At 36.5% G+C, this 13,121-nt stretch overlaps 1 protein-coding gene across 2 annotated transcripts in view; it reads left to right on the top strand.

The window, feature by feature from the left end:
• Atf6 (activating transcription factor 6) overlaps positions 1 to 13,121 on the top strand; it is a 200,922-nt gene that overhangs the window by 151,207 nt on the left and 36,594 nt on the right. For both annotated transcript variants that reach the window (XM_070000199.1, XM_070000200.1), the window contains exon 15: positions 9,824 to 9,908. In XM_070000199.1, the coding sequence (XP_069856300.1) occupies positions 9,824 to 9,908 (85 nt within the window). The remainder of the gene's footprint in view (positions 1 to 9,823; positions 9,909 to 13,121) is intronic.

The raw sequence follows: 13,121 nt of genomic DNA, 5'->3' as shown, positions 1-13,121 counted from the left end.
TATTAATAGTGCAGCAGCAAGCTTTACATTCCTTTTATTGGTCTGTAGTTTTATTGCACACATTAGTGGCACAAATTTTGTATTCATATTAGCTGTTTATATTAACTGTTTCTAGTTTGGGAATGAGTAATGTACTTAATATTTTTAAGGTGATGAGAAACTTTACATCATCAGTAGTTTAATAGAGTTTTGATGATTACATTCACTTAATTTTACTACCTTAATTTTTGTCTTGCACTTATTTCCAGGATATTTTACTATGTGTGTCTGCATGTTTTGATGATTTTAAATTTCCTAATTGGTATGAGTTTTTTTTTTTTCCTTGGTTGGTCATGGAGCTTGAACTCTGGGCCTGAGCACTGTCCCTCAGCTCTTCAGCTCAAGGCCAGCCACTTCTGGTTTTCTGGTGGTATATTGGAGCTAAGAGTCTCATGGATTTTCCTGCCTGGGCTGGCTTTGAACTGCGATTCCCAGATCTCAACCTCCTGAGTAGCCAGGATTACAGGTGTGAGCCACTAGCACCTGGCTGGCATGAGGTTTTCTAATCAACAATTTATACAAGGAAACCACATTAGTTCCAAATATTTTGAATTTAGATTAGTGATTTTGAAAGGCCTACTTCTAGTTGCTGTTCTAACCATCTTTATTTTTGAGGTTTGACTCAATTGGCTTTTCAATTTGGCAGTTTGAAAGATAGTAGGTAAGGTAGAGTGATAATAAAAAACAAAATAGAAAATACAAAGTAGGTAATAGATAATAGAAAATAAAAACTCTATTAGGTGAGAATGGATTAGAGAAACTTTAATACAGAGTGTTTTTAAAAGTAAGCCTAGGGGAAGGGCAAAAACAAACCATTTAAATAGGGATACAGGTGGACCCATTGCAACAATGAGATGTACAAGTTGTAATGTTGAAAAATGAACTTTACAACTTTGGCTGGGTGGAGTGTGGGGGTGTGGGAGATGGGAAGGGATGGGAAGGGGAAACAAAGGAGGAGGCAACAATGCTTGATAAAAATTGTACTCATTACCTTGCCCATGTAATTGTAACCCCTCTGTATGGTATTTTCACAATAAAAAATTAAAAATTAAAAAAGAAGGAAAAAAGTAAGCCTAGATAGTATTTTAATTTTTGATATGCTTTTAATAGTTTTTTAATATTTGAAAGCCAACCCTGTCTCAGGAATCCAATACATACTGGCCAAATACAAAATGTTAAGAGGCCATTGTTATTAGTATTGGCCAAGAATATAAGCTCTTTTGACTAGTTGAGGGCTGTGTTGATCCAAGTGAAAACTGTATAGTGTCACAGTTGGCAGCCAGTTGTAGACAGTTTCCTCCGTGCTTAGTGTAAATCATTAAATGCATTCCTTTCTAACAAAGACGCAGGGCTCCCACTCGGAGCCAGAGTTTTCCTGAATATAAGCAAAATCGTCCTATCTAGTGTACCAGAGACTATTAGTCTGCTAAAAAGAGATTTAAAAATGTGTCCTTATTTCATTTAGTTATATAAACATGTATTTGTTTGAATTTTTATGTACGACCAATGCCTTTCTCTTAGTCTTAATCTGCTGTTTAGAGTTCCATGTTGCTTATAATTTCAACTGTCATTTCCATCATTTGCTTTTCAACCTTAATTTCTACTATTTATTGTTATTTTAAATTAGAACAAGAATTTTAAAGATACTTGTTAAGCAATCTGAATTCAGAGTTATGACTTTTTTCCCCAGTCTTTTATGGTTGATTTATAATGAGAAAAAAATTAACTTATTCACTTTTTATCAGCCTTACTTTCTTCTCACCTACTTTAATAATAAATATAATTATACTAACACAGAATTAAGAAAATCAATTTGGGAAAAAAACACAGCTCCAAGTGATTATGCAGATTTAGTATATTTTATAAGGTGATTGTGAATCAGTGAGTTTTGTAAGGGGAGTATGGGAAGAATTGTTTAGTAAGTCATTGTCTACTCTGCCTGGATATGTAGAATCAACATTTAATAACTTCCAGTAATTTTATTTATTTTTAAATTTCACTTCTTAACCTTCATATCTTAACCTTCAGCTAGGCAAAATGCTGTCTCTTTTTTTGGTAAGGCAGTTTCCAATGCTTTTGTTTCCTTAAAATGAGAGTAAGCAACTTGGATGTTATATAGTACACTAATTGTTCCTAACAATATGCGTGGTAGATGGAATTGGAGAACTGTGTGAAAATAGCACATTTTTTCATGAACTGTTGCATAATATTGGAAAAATGATGCTTTCTTCACACAATACAGTGTTTGGTGTTTCCATCCCCCTTGTTTCTCTAACTTCTTCTGGGAATGTAAGTAACAAAACACTGATTGTCATTTTTGTCCATATAATTTTATTCCTGAATTATCAGGAATCCTATTGTATTTTAAGCCCTACAAAGATTTTTTTTGAGCATCTCATTTAATTGATTCAGTAATGTGAATTACTGAAACAGTTTTGAATGGTAATGCTGAAATATCTTTATCTGTATGACAATATATTTTCTACGTTTCCTTTTATTTTTATTGAAGTTGGATCTTTTTAACTGACAATAGGAAGGAAACAGCTTTATTCAAGTTCATAAAATTGTACCTCTACATTTCCAAGATTGAATTCCTCTATTAATTCATTTTTTAGGACTTAAGTAAAATCCTGTGAGTGAAGTGGGAAGGTATTAATCAAGGTGTTGTCATCTGGGCTGGGAAGGTGGCTCAGTGGTAGAGCGCTTGCCTTGCATGCCTGAGGTCCTGGGTTCAATTCCTCAGTACCACATAAGCAGAAGAAACAAAAGGTAGAAGTGGCACTGTGGGTCAAGTGGTGGAGCGCTACCCTTGAGCTGAAGAGCTGAGGGATAGCACCCAGGCCCAGAGTTCAGGCCCCATGACCGGACCACCCCTCCCCACCCCCAAAAAAAAGGTGTAGTCATAAACAGCTTTGTTAAATGGTAATTTGTTTGTACAACTACTTAAAGATTTAAATATATATATATATATATATAAAGAGAAAGTTAAGAATAAATGTGGTGGTTTTTTTTTTTTTTTTTTTGGTCCGGTCGTGGGCCTGAACTCTGGGCCTGGGCGCTGTCCCTCAGCTCAAGGCTAGTGCTCCACCACTTGAACCACAGTGCCACTTCCGGCTTTTCTTTTTTCTGCTTATGTGGTGCTGAGGAATCGAACCCAGGTCCTCACGCATGAGAGGCAAGCACCCTACCACTGAGCCACCTTCCCAGCCCTAAATGTGGTTTTCTATGCTGTCAAATAAACAACAAGGAGCCAGGCACTGGTAGCCCAGGCCTGTAATCCTAGCTACCTAGGAAGCTGAGATCTGAGGATCACAGTTTGAAGTCAGCCTGGGCAGGAAACTGTGAGACTCTTACCTCCAATAAACTATTCAAAAATGCTGGAAGTGTCACTGTGCCTCAAATGGTAGAGTGCTCGCCTTGAGCAAAAAGAAGCTCAGGGACAGTGTCCAGGCTCAGAGTTCAAGCCCCCAGGACTGGCAAAAACAAGCAAACAAACAAAATGAAGGCTGTCCCAGATTACTTTAACATTTGTTGAGATTCCTTTGGACCAAATACTTTTAATACTGTTCATAGATTTATACCTTAACATAGGGTTGGAGTATGAATGATCAAAAATCCAATATAAGAGTGGCTTAGACATGTTAGAATTTTATTTTTCTCTTATGTGTAAGTTCTGGAGGACTTATTGTAGCTTTTTGATCACCAAGATTTCTCTCTTGTCTTTTTATTCCATAATCCTCTAATTGCAGCCTTCCATCTCATTTAAGACAGCTTCCTCTAGCAGTCTTAAGATAGCCCCCTCTAGCAGTCTTAACCTGTCTTCTAGCAGGCAGGAAGGACGAAAGGGAAAGGAGGAGGAAGAAGGAAGATGGTCTTCTGCCCACTACTACCTTGAATAGATTTCAGATACTAATTTTTTGAGCTCATTGAATAGAGTATGAGGCTGGAGAGTATAGTCTATTTTGTGTGACTTTGTGTCTAATTAGGTATCATAGTCCTGTTTTCAGTTCTATAATAGAACAGCAAGAGCATATATTGGGGACTAATGGCTATTTTTGTCATAATTCACATTGTTCCCCCAACAAATAAAAAATCTGGATTTACATTCTTTAAAAGAAAACATCTTGGTGTTATACCGGAATTTGGGGACCCCCAGAAGACCACCAGAGACCATGATCAATGTAAGCAACAAAGAGCCGGTTTATTGCAAGCTCGAGCTTGGTCCTCCGCGCCCATGGTAACAGGTGACGCTAAGAGGCCCTGAGCATAGAATCAGCACAGTTTTTATAGTATTGAACAAACAACTTTAAGGAACTTTTACATAAGAAATTACATGATTGGTTAACATTTAAAGCAAGCTAAGCTGGGCAAATATGATTCGTTGACCTTTACAGAAAAATGTCCTTGGTCCATAGCTTGACCAAAAATGGTTATGAGTCACACCCGGACCAACAGAATGCATGGCATTCAGAGCCCTGAGCTCTGAAGTACCGGTTGGTCAGAAACTCTTAGTCCTAGGTGGGTGGGGGGCAACACCACTTGGGGGCTAACACCTGCCTTAAGCAAACGTCATCTATGGCTCCATGAATTGTGCATGGCTTTCTGTAAATTCCTAGCATTGGGGCTAAAGTGGGTCACGAGTCAAGTCGCAGAACTGAGACGGAGTGTTAAACAAAAATGGAGTTGCTTAGGTTTCTCAAAATATTATATTTCTTCCCTAGGGCCTTGCTGCCTCAGCCTCCGGGAGGGGCGTTGCAGCTGTGGGGATAATTCTGAAGACTTTGTGCCCTTGGTCAGGGCTGTAAACCCTTTGAAGTCTTTTACCAAGCAACTCTAGGCTCCCAGGCTGACATTTCACTACTGAGTAACTAAAACCAGTCACAGTTAAAATCATACAAAAACCATAAAATCATCTAGCACAAAGCAATTCGTACAGAAGCAAAAATGAGCAGTTAGTAATCATAACTTCTAATTTCTATTACATTAAGCATTAATGTGACTCCATGCCTTTTAATAAATTCATTCAGGGGGTGCTTGCCTACTTTGATGAGGGCAGTCCAGTTTTCTGCCTCTTTCACTCCACTCCTCAAGGTTTTAGCAGAGTTTTTAGCAAGCAAAGGTACAGCAAAAATGGCTGTTAGGTGCTATCTATCTATCTATATATATTTTTTACGTTCTTCATTGGGGCTGGGAAGGTGGCTTGTGGTAGATCACTTGCCTTGCATGCACGAGGCCCTGGGTTCGATTCCTCAGCACCACATAAGCAAAAAAGAAAAAAGCCGGAAGTGGTGCTGTGGCTCAAGTGGTAGAGTGCTAGCCTTGAGCTGAAGAGCTGAGGGACAGCGCCCAGGCCGAGAGTTCAGGCCCCACAACCGGACCCCCCCCCCCAAAAAAAAAAAAAAGAAAACATCTTCTGAGGCATAGTGCAGGATAAAATGTTCAGTAAGACCTTTTTGTTATATGAGAAGTCAGTAAATATTTGGTGATTAAGGTTCCAATGCATCTGCCATTGTGATTAATAGGATCAGTGATCTTTTTAAAAAGAACAGAATACCTGGTGCTAATAGCTCATGCTTATAATCCTAGTTATTCAGGAGACTGAGATCTGAGGATCATGGTGTGAAGCCAGTCCTGGCAAGAAAGTCCATGAGGCTCTTATTTCCAACTAACCGGGGTAGGGTGGGGGGAACCAGAAGTGGAACTGTGGCTCAAGTTGTAGATCACCAGCCTTAAACAAAAAAGCTAAGGGACAGCACCCAGGCCCTAAGTTCAAACCCTAGTACCACTACCAAAAATAAATTCAATAAACAAAATTAAAATGAACAGAATGAATACAAAGAATAATGATTCACAGTTTATAGTTGTGAAAATAGAAGGACATTTATTTTGAGGAAGTGAAGGCAGTGTTAAATGAAGCATCTTCACTGTGTTAGCTATCTGTGTACATGTAATTAGTTTTTAATGTAAGTACTGTTAGAGTTTGTGGTAGACTAGCTTTGGTTCCCTGCAACTTTGGGCTTTATGCTTTTTATTAAACATGCACTTTAAATTGTAGGCTGTGTCATGTGTGAAACCTGGGTTCAATCCTCAGCACTGCCAATATACAATAATAATAGTAAAATAACCTGAAGGCTGTACTCCCAGTTTTCAGTCCTTTAATGATTAGAGGCAATACACTTTAACTATAATAATTTATATACATGTAAGATATAATTCTTTTTATAGTAGCATAACTGGGCTTTTTGATTGAAACATAAGTACTTTATTGAAGTTTAATGAAGAGTTTTAGTATTCAGAAAATTATATTTAAAAACAGCATTTAGTATGACATCTAGATCTTATCAAGAAGCTCAGAATTAAGTTTGAGTCTGACCTTAACCCATGAACAAAGGAATCTAAGAATGTTTATTTTTACAGTAGCCTTAATTTGGGGTTTGCAAGTTTTGGAGGCTATTCAACTCAAAGACCCTGAACCAGTACTTCAATTATAGGAATTTAGCTATTTATAATTTTCATAGCAAGAAGATCAACAAATTGTGTTGTTTTCTTGGTTATAATATGTTATCTTACTTTCTGAAATGTGTGATCTTTGTGTCTAACAATGCAGCTTAAAAAAAAAAAAAGAGTACTGGAATTGTAGCAGTCCTTTGCTCTTCTTCCTCCCCCACTTAAAAAAAAAAGCGTTCTCATGGAAATGTTGCCCTGAATTGTATAAAGTACAAGCAGTTACTGGAAATGTTTTCCACACAGTTTTATTCATGCCCATCCATTTCAATTTGTCTTTCACAATCCAGATTTTTTTTCTTTGTTTTGCTGGTAATTGCATTCACAGTCACATTGACCTTGAACTCAGTTGCACTGAATTTTTATCTTTGTCAGTTATATTACATCTGATATTTTAAGGAGTTTTGTTCATATATCAAGCTGATCGAATGAATGATGAAACAGAGAGCATAGGAACAAGAGAACAAAGCAAAACAAGTTTTGCTTACAATAATTTTATCTCAATTTGTTCCCTTAAAGCTATCATGCTTTTTTGTAGGTGAAGTTCTGTTTTTGCTAGAAAGTAGGGCTGTTGGAAATAGTAGTTATTAGTATATGTCTAGGACAAGCAGAAAAGGTCAAAAAAGCTATATACATATGACCATATAAGCGAAGTGAATCCCAAGATAGGAACACAAGTCAGTTTTTCTTTCTTGCTATTGTTTTTAATGTATTTATAATGTACTATGTGATTTTTTTTTTTTGTTCCTTTTGTATGTTCTTCCTGCCCAGTATAACCCTTGTTTTCACTGTATTTGATTCTGGTGCCCTGCATCTTGTATATACATTTTTCTAATTTGGGGAGGGGAGGGGAAATAACAAAATGCTGATAAGGATATAGGTTGACCCATTGTAACAATGAGATGTACAAGACACCATGTTGAAAACGAACTTTACAATTTGGGGGGTGGGGTGGGGAGGAGTTGGGGAGGTGAGGAGGGAAGGGATGGTAGTGGAAAAACAAAGGAAGAGGTAACAATGCTCAATAGGAAATGTCTTCATTACCTTACTCATGTAATTGTAACCCCTCTGTATAGTTTGCAATAAAAACATATTAAAAAAGAAAATAGTTATTATCATAGTCATAAGTCATTCATGATTAGCTTTAGAATACTTACAAATGTATATTTTTCAAAACACTCTTCTAAAGCCAAACTTCACTTGGCTCAATCTTAACTTTTAGTAATTGTGTTTCTGGGAGACCAGAAACCTCAGATGCTCTGATTCATTTAAAATCATCAAAAGTTGGCTAAAACCAACATCAACTCAAAATGGATTAAAGACCTTAACATTAAACCTGAATCTCTGAAACTACTGCAGGACAGAGTAGGAGAGACACTTGAACTAATAGGCACTGGAAGGAACTTCCTGAACAGAGTCCCAGGGTCACAACAAGTTGGAGAGAGACTCGACAAATGGGACTACCTTAAAATAAAAAGCTTCTGCACAGATAAAGCTATCGCAACCAAGCTAGAAAGACAACCAACTAATTGGGAAAAATAATTTACCAGCAATATATCAGACAAGGGGTTAACATCCTGTATATACAGGGAACTCAAGAAACTAATCCCTCCCAAACCTAACAAACCAATTACTAAATGGGCAAGGGAACTAAAGAGGGACTTCTCAAATGAAGAAATAAAAATGGCAAAGAAACACATGAAGAAATGTTCATCATCCCTGGTGGTGAAGGAAATGCAAATAAAGACAACCCTGAGATACCACCTTACCCCAGTCAGAATGTCCCACATCCACAAATCAGCCAACGACAAATGCTGGAGGGGATGTGGAGACCGAGGAACGCTATTACACTGCTGATGGGAATGTACACTTATACAACCACTTTGGAAAGCAGTCTGGAGGGTTCTTAGAAAGCTAAAGATTGACCTCCCTTACGACCCAGTCATACCACTTCTAGGCATCTACCCTGAACAACAGGAACCAATATACAAGGACACGTGCACCTCCATGTTTATTGCAGCACTGTTCGCAATAGCTAGGATATGGAAACAACCTAGATGCCCCACCACAGATGAATGGATCCAAAAATTGTGGTATCTATACACAATGGAATATTATGCAGCCATTAGAAATGACAAAATAATGGCATTTGCAGGGAAATGGATGGAGCTAGAAGGAATCATGTTGAGCGAGGTAAGCCAAGAACGAAGAGACAAACGGTACATGGTCTCCCTGATAAGTGGATGATAAATCCAAAATGTTAGGTGGTATGACAAAACTAACAGGACTTAAGAAACAAAGAACTCCCACTCATCTGGTTGAACCACTACTAAATATCCCCATGCTGCTGATCACATATATGGTATATAACATGTGAGCACCGTTATATATTACAGACTGTGATAGACAATTTGCTCCAGGAAAGTTAGAATGAACTTGTGACTTTAAATGAGCATCATTATTCCACAATACTGTGAATTTCCGGAAATTATGTAATCACTTAATCACAATCCAAAAAAAAAAAAAAAAAGAACCTTGGGGAAGGGAGGGAGGGAGGGGATGGTAGGGGGAAAACAATGGAGGGGGTAACAATGTTCAAGAGGAAGTGTACTCATTACCTCACTCATGTAACTGTAACCCTCTGTATAGTATCTTTACAAAAAAAAAGTTGGCTAGATTATCTTTAGAACTATGTAATTGTAATAGATATGCATTTATAATTCCCTAAACTCGTCTTCTTTAGCATGTACCTGTTTGAAATAAATGCCTAATGTTTTAGGTACCTCAAAGGAAGAAATTGAACAGGCAAGGCTTCTGGGTCTAGGCTCTGCTGTACTTACAGTCTTTTATAAATTGATAGTTTGGGAGAATTATAGAGGAAAAGAGTTTTTCAAAAACATTTGAAAATGACTCTAGTTGGAAACTACTTCTGATATTATCTAGTCTAGTCCCATCATTTTACAGGACTGGAAACAGACCTAGGAAGGATATACAATTTTGTCTCATTCATAACAGCTGTTTAATACAGAACTAGAATTAAAATCTCTTGTTCTGGTGGCTTAACCAATACTCTGTAGCGTACTGCAGCATATGTGTGACATATGTGTGCAGCATATGTGTGATCATGAAGTAATTTGTAGTCAATCATTTCTAAACCAAGTTCAAATAACTTATTTTTCATGATCCCAATGAAATGTTGGCTGCTTAGAAATTCTAAATTTGGCCTATTAAAGGTCTAATCCAGAAAAAATATATAATGGATTGTTCTTTGTAATTTTAGGATCACCTACTGTTACCAGCTACCACCCATAACAAGACTACAAGACCAAAAATGTCGATTGTATTGCCAGCAATAAACATAAATGGTAAGCTGAAGTCTTGTTGTATGAAAAACACTTTTCCATTGCCTTAACCAAGATTGTCTGGATTAATAAAAAGACACTTCAGTCAGGCAAGTATATATTCATGGCATTATATTTGAAATATGTTCCCACTGATATTCTACAGTATTATCTTTAAATTCCATTTTCCTTTTCTTAAAAGTTACTATATTTTTAACAGAAAAAGTAGTTCTGTTTTATTTACAAAATTGAGAAGCTAGCAGGGTGCACTATAGTTGGGGCCTTTCTAATTATACATGCAGTAAAAGAAGTCCCTGCTATGTTCTAACAGTGACTTTGTAAATTAGGTTTTTGGAACACAAAGTGGTTTCTTGTGTTTTATAAATATTGATATGATTCTAGGTCAAGCTACAGAATCCTATTTAAGTATAATCTATAATTTTGATGAGTTTGGTATTGGTGGTATCACTATAAGATTTTTGTTATACTAGAACTGGGTATTAAACAAAGTACAAATAATACTGTGACACTTTGGGGCTATCCAAAGATGTTAAAACAGAGTGTACCCACTTTAAATCTGGAAAGAAAACACAGAAATCAGTGTAGTTCAAAGAGAAATTTCCCATAAGTAATTTTAAAAGTACTAAAGAAATTTAATTTAGGAGAGATTTTTTTTTTCTTTTACCTGGGTCCTTCATGAAGAAGAGAATTTACTTGAGCTCTGCTATATATTGTAAATGAACATTGTATATGTTAGTGATTAATTACTTTCTCTGACATATCATATTAGACTTAGTGGAATAGGCAAATTTACCTTCTGTCTTTAGTTTATTTATCTGGCATAGTAGAACTCATGTAAAATTTCCATCTAACGGTAAGAACATCATAGTTTATGAAGAAGATGGGAATTCAAAGTCATTTGAATTCACTGAACTAGCCTGCAGTTGAATCAGTCCACATTCTGATTAATAGTCATATTTAACAATCATATTCTTCTATCAAACAAAACATTGTATTGTGTGGAGGACAGTCTAGATAAATTTCAATAAAAATTGGCATTTAAAGAATAGGCATTTTTATTACACACTTAAGACCATAAAGGATTTTCATGAGCTGAATACAGACAGCTTAATAGAAATGTTGAGGAGTCAACCTATGGGTATAAAATACAAATTATTTTCTTGTTAAAGCACAAAAATCGTATTAGTCTTAGATAATTGAAACAAATTTAAGGAAAAAAACTACGACATTAGGAAGATCATCTCTTTCAGTAAAGGAATACCTCTACAATTATATACACCTAAAGAACAACATATTCCAAAGTGTATTGTATTATAGTCCAAAAATATATGTAGAAAATCTCATTTATTCTCATCCCTATTAGTACTTATGCTTCTCTGCTTGAGCAATAATAGAGTTATCTTTTGTCAGCTTATGCTCTGTGAAGCTACTTTCTAAATTCATCAAGGCAGAATTAACTTAACGTTTTTCTTCTGAGAATGCCTTGTTTTATTTTTGTAATAGTGAGCTGTTCATTTCTATTAAGCACAAAACAATGCAGTGCTGTTTATCTTGGCCAGTGGACTAATTTTTGAAGATGAGTCTCATAGATTTGGAAAATGGAATCATTTCTTTTTTTAATATGTTCCAGATTCTTTGTAAATATGCCTTTTTCTTTTTTTAAGATACAGTAAACTATTAGAAAAGTTAAAATTCAAATTCAAGAAATATATCAAGTACAGTCTCTTCTCTGAAAGTTGCTTCAACCTCTTGTTCTGAGGATATTTTTCAGATTAAAGCCCTTTTATCTTTCCACCTTATATACCACAGAGCTAAAGGAGGTATCCTTGTTAACCACTATTATTTCCAAATTACCTCTTCTTTCTTGTTTAGTCTCCCTGACATCTTTCAAATATATAATGGTGAGCTTTCCTCCTGTAACTATTTTCTGTTACTGTCATCTGCTTCACTCTTAGCAGTGACTCTCTACCACTGCTCTATCAATGTCCACATAGAGGATTCAGCCAGAACTCTATTTTGATCCAATCCTCTTTTATTTTGTACCACCTCATCATTCTCTATAATCCATATGTTGGCAGGCTAGATCTCATCATCATCATTAATGGCACTAATGGCACTCCCTTTGAAATCTCTCAGGCATCCCATCTCTGTTCCTTAATGCTCTTACAATAATCTCTATACTCCAACTATTCTCTTTTCTCACAACTGTCCAGCCCTTTGACCCTATCACCTTTTTAATGAGCCTGTGTTCCTCCTTACCTAGCATAGATTCTATGTTTCCTTATCACCACCACTGCCTTCTTCATAGGTCCCACTTAACTGGAAAAAAATCCTACCATAGTTAAATCCAACTCGTTTTCATGCACAAGAGCATGTGTCTGAAAACACCTAAGAATATCATGACCACTGATTTTAAAGGGGCATTCAGCATTTCTAATCCTTGCTGATAAATTCACTTTCCTTCTCTCTGAAACAAGAATTGTGGTTTTTGGAAAAGGCTAATTTTCTTTCTCTAACTCTTGATAAGTAATTAAGTAACATAAAATATAGAAGTGTTTTGTTTCTTTTTAATGGTAGTTACTTTGCAGAAATCTGGGAATGAACCTGACATCATCAGGTTTGACCATCATTTTCACTGATTTTGTTTTACTATTCTCTTTTCCTCTAGTATCTGATATAATGATTAATGGTGTCACATAAATACTAAAAATCAGCAGTATTGTTGGTCTGATTTCCCCCATGTCATTAGTAAAGGCCTATATATATGAACAAATGACAATCAAGCTAAACTCTTATTCTGTTTAGTGTCACAATACTTTCTTTACTTTTCTTTTTTTTTTGGGGGGTGGGGGGTCCGGTCCTGGGCCTGAGCTCTGGGCCTGGGTGCTGTCCCTCAGCTCTTCAGCTCAAAGCTAGCACTCTACCACTTGAGCCACAGCGCCACTTCTGGCTTTTTTTTTTATGTTTATGTGGTGCTGAGGAATCGAACCCAGGGCCTCGTGCATGCAAGGCAAGCACTCTACCACTGAGCCACTGTCCCAGCCCTGTCACAATACTTTCTATGTCATGGAAATCTAGATAAGCTTGCTAATGATGGTATGCAAACACCTTTGCCAGTAGTGTAACAAAAGGTCAGGAAGCAAAACAACTAAATAAATGGTGTCGGTTTTAATGATGAGAGAATGTTGATACAACTGCTTTTGATGATCACAGTTT

Source organism: Dipodomys merriami, unplaced genomic scaffold (genome assembly GCF_024711535.1).
Source record: "Dipodomys merriami isolate MVZ:Mamm:240054 unplaced genomic scaffold, mDipMer1.0.p SCAF_56, whole genome shotgun sequence".
Classification (NCBI taxonomy): domain Eukaryota; kingdom Metazoa; phylum Chordata; class Mammalia; order Rodentia; family Heteromyidae; genus Dipodomys; species Dipodomys merriami.
The sequence above is the reverse complement of the archived record's forward strand: the minus strand, read 5'-3'. Positions and strand labels throughout refer to the sequence as shown.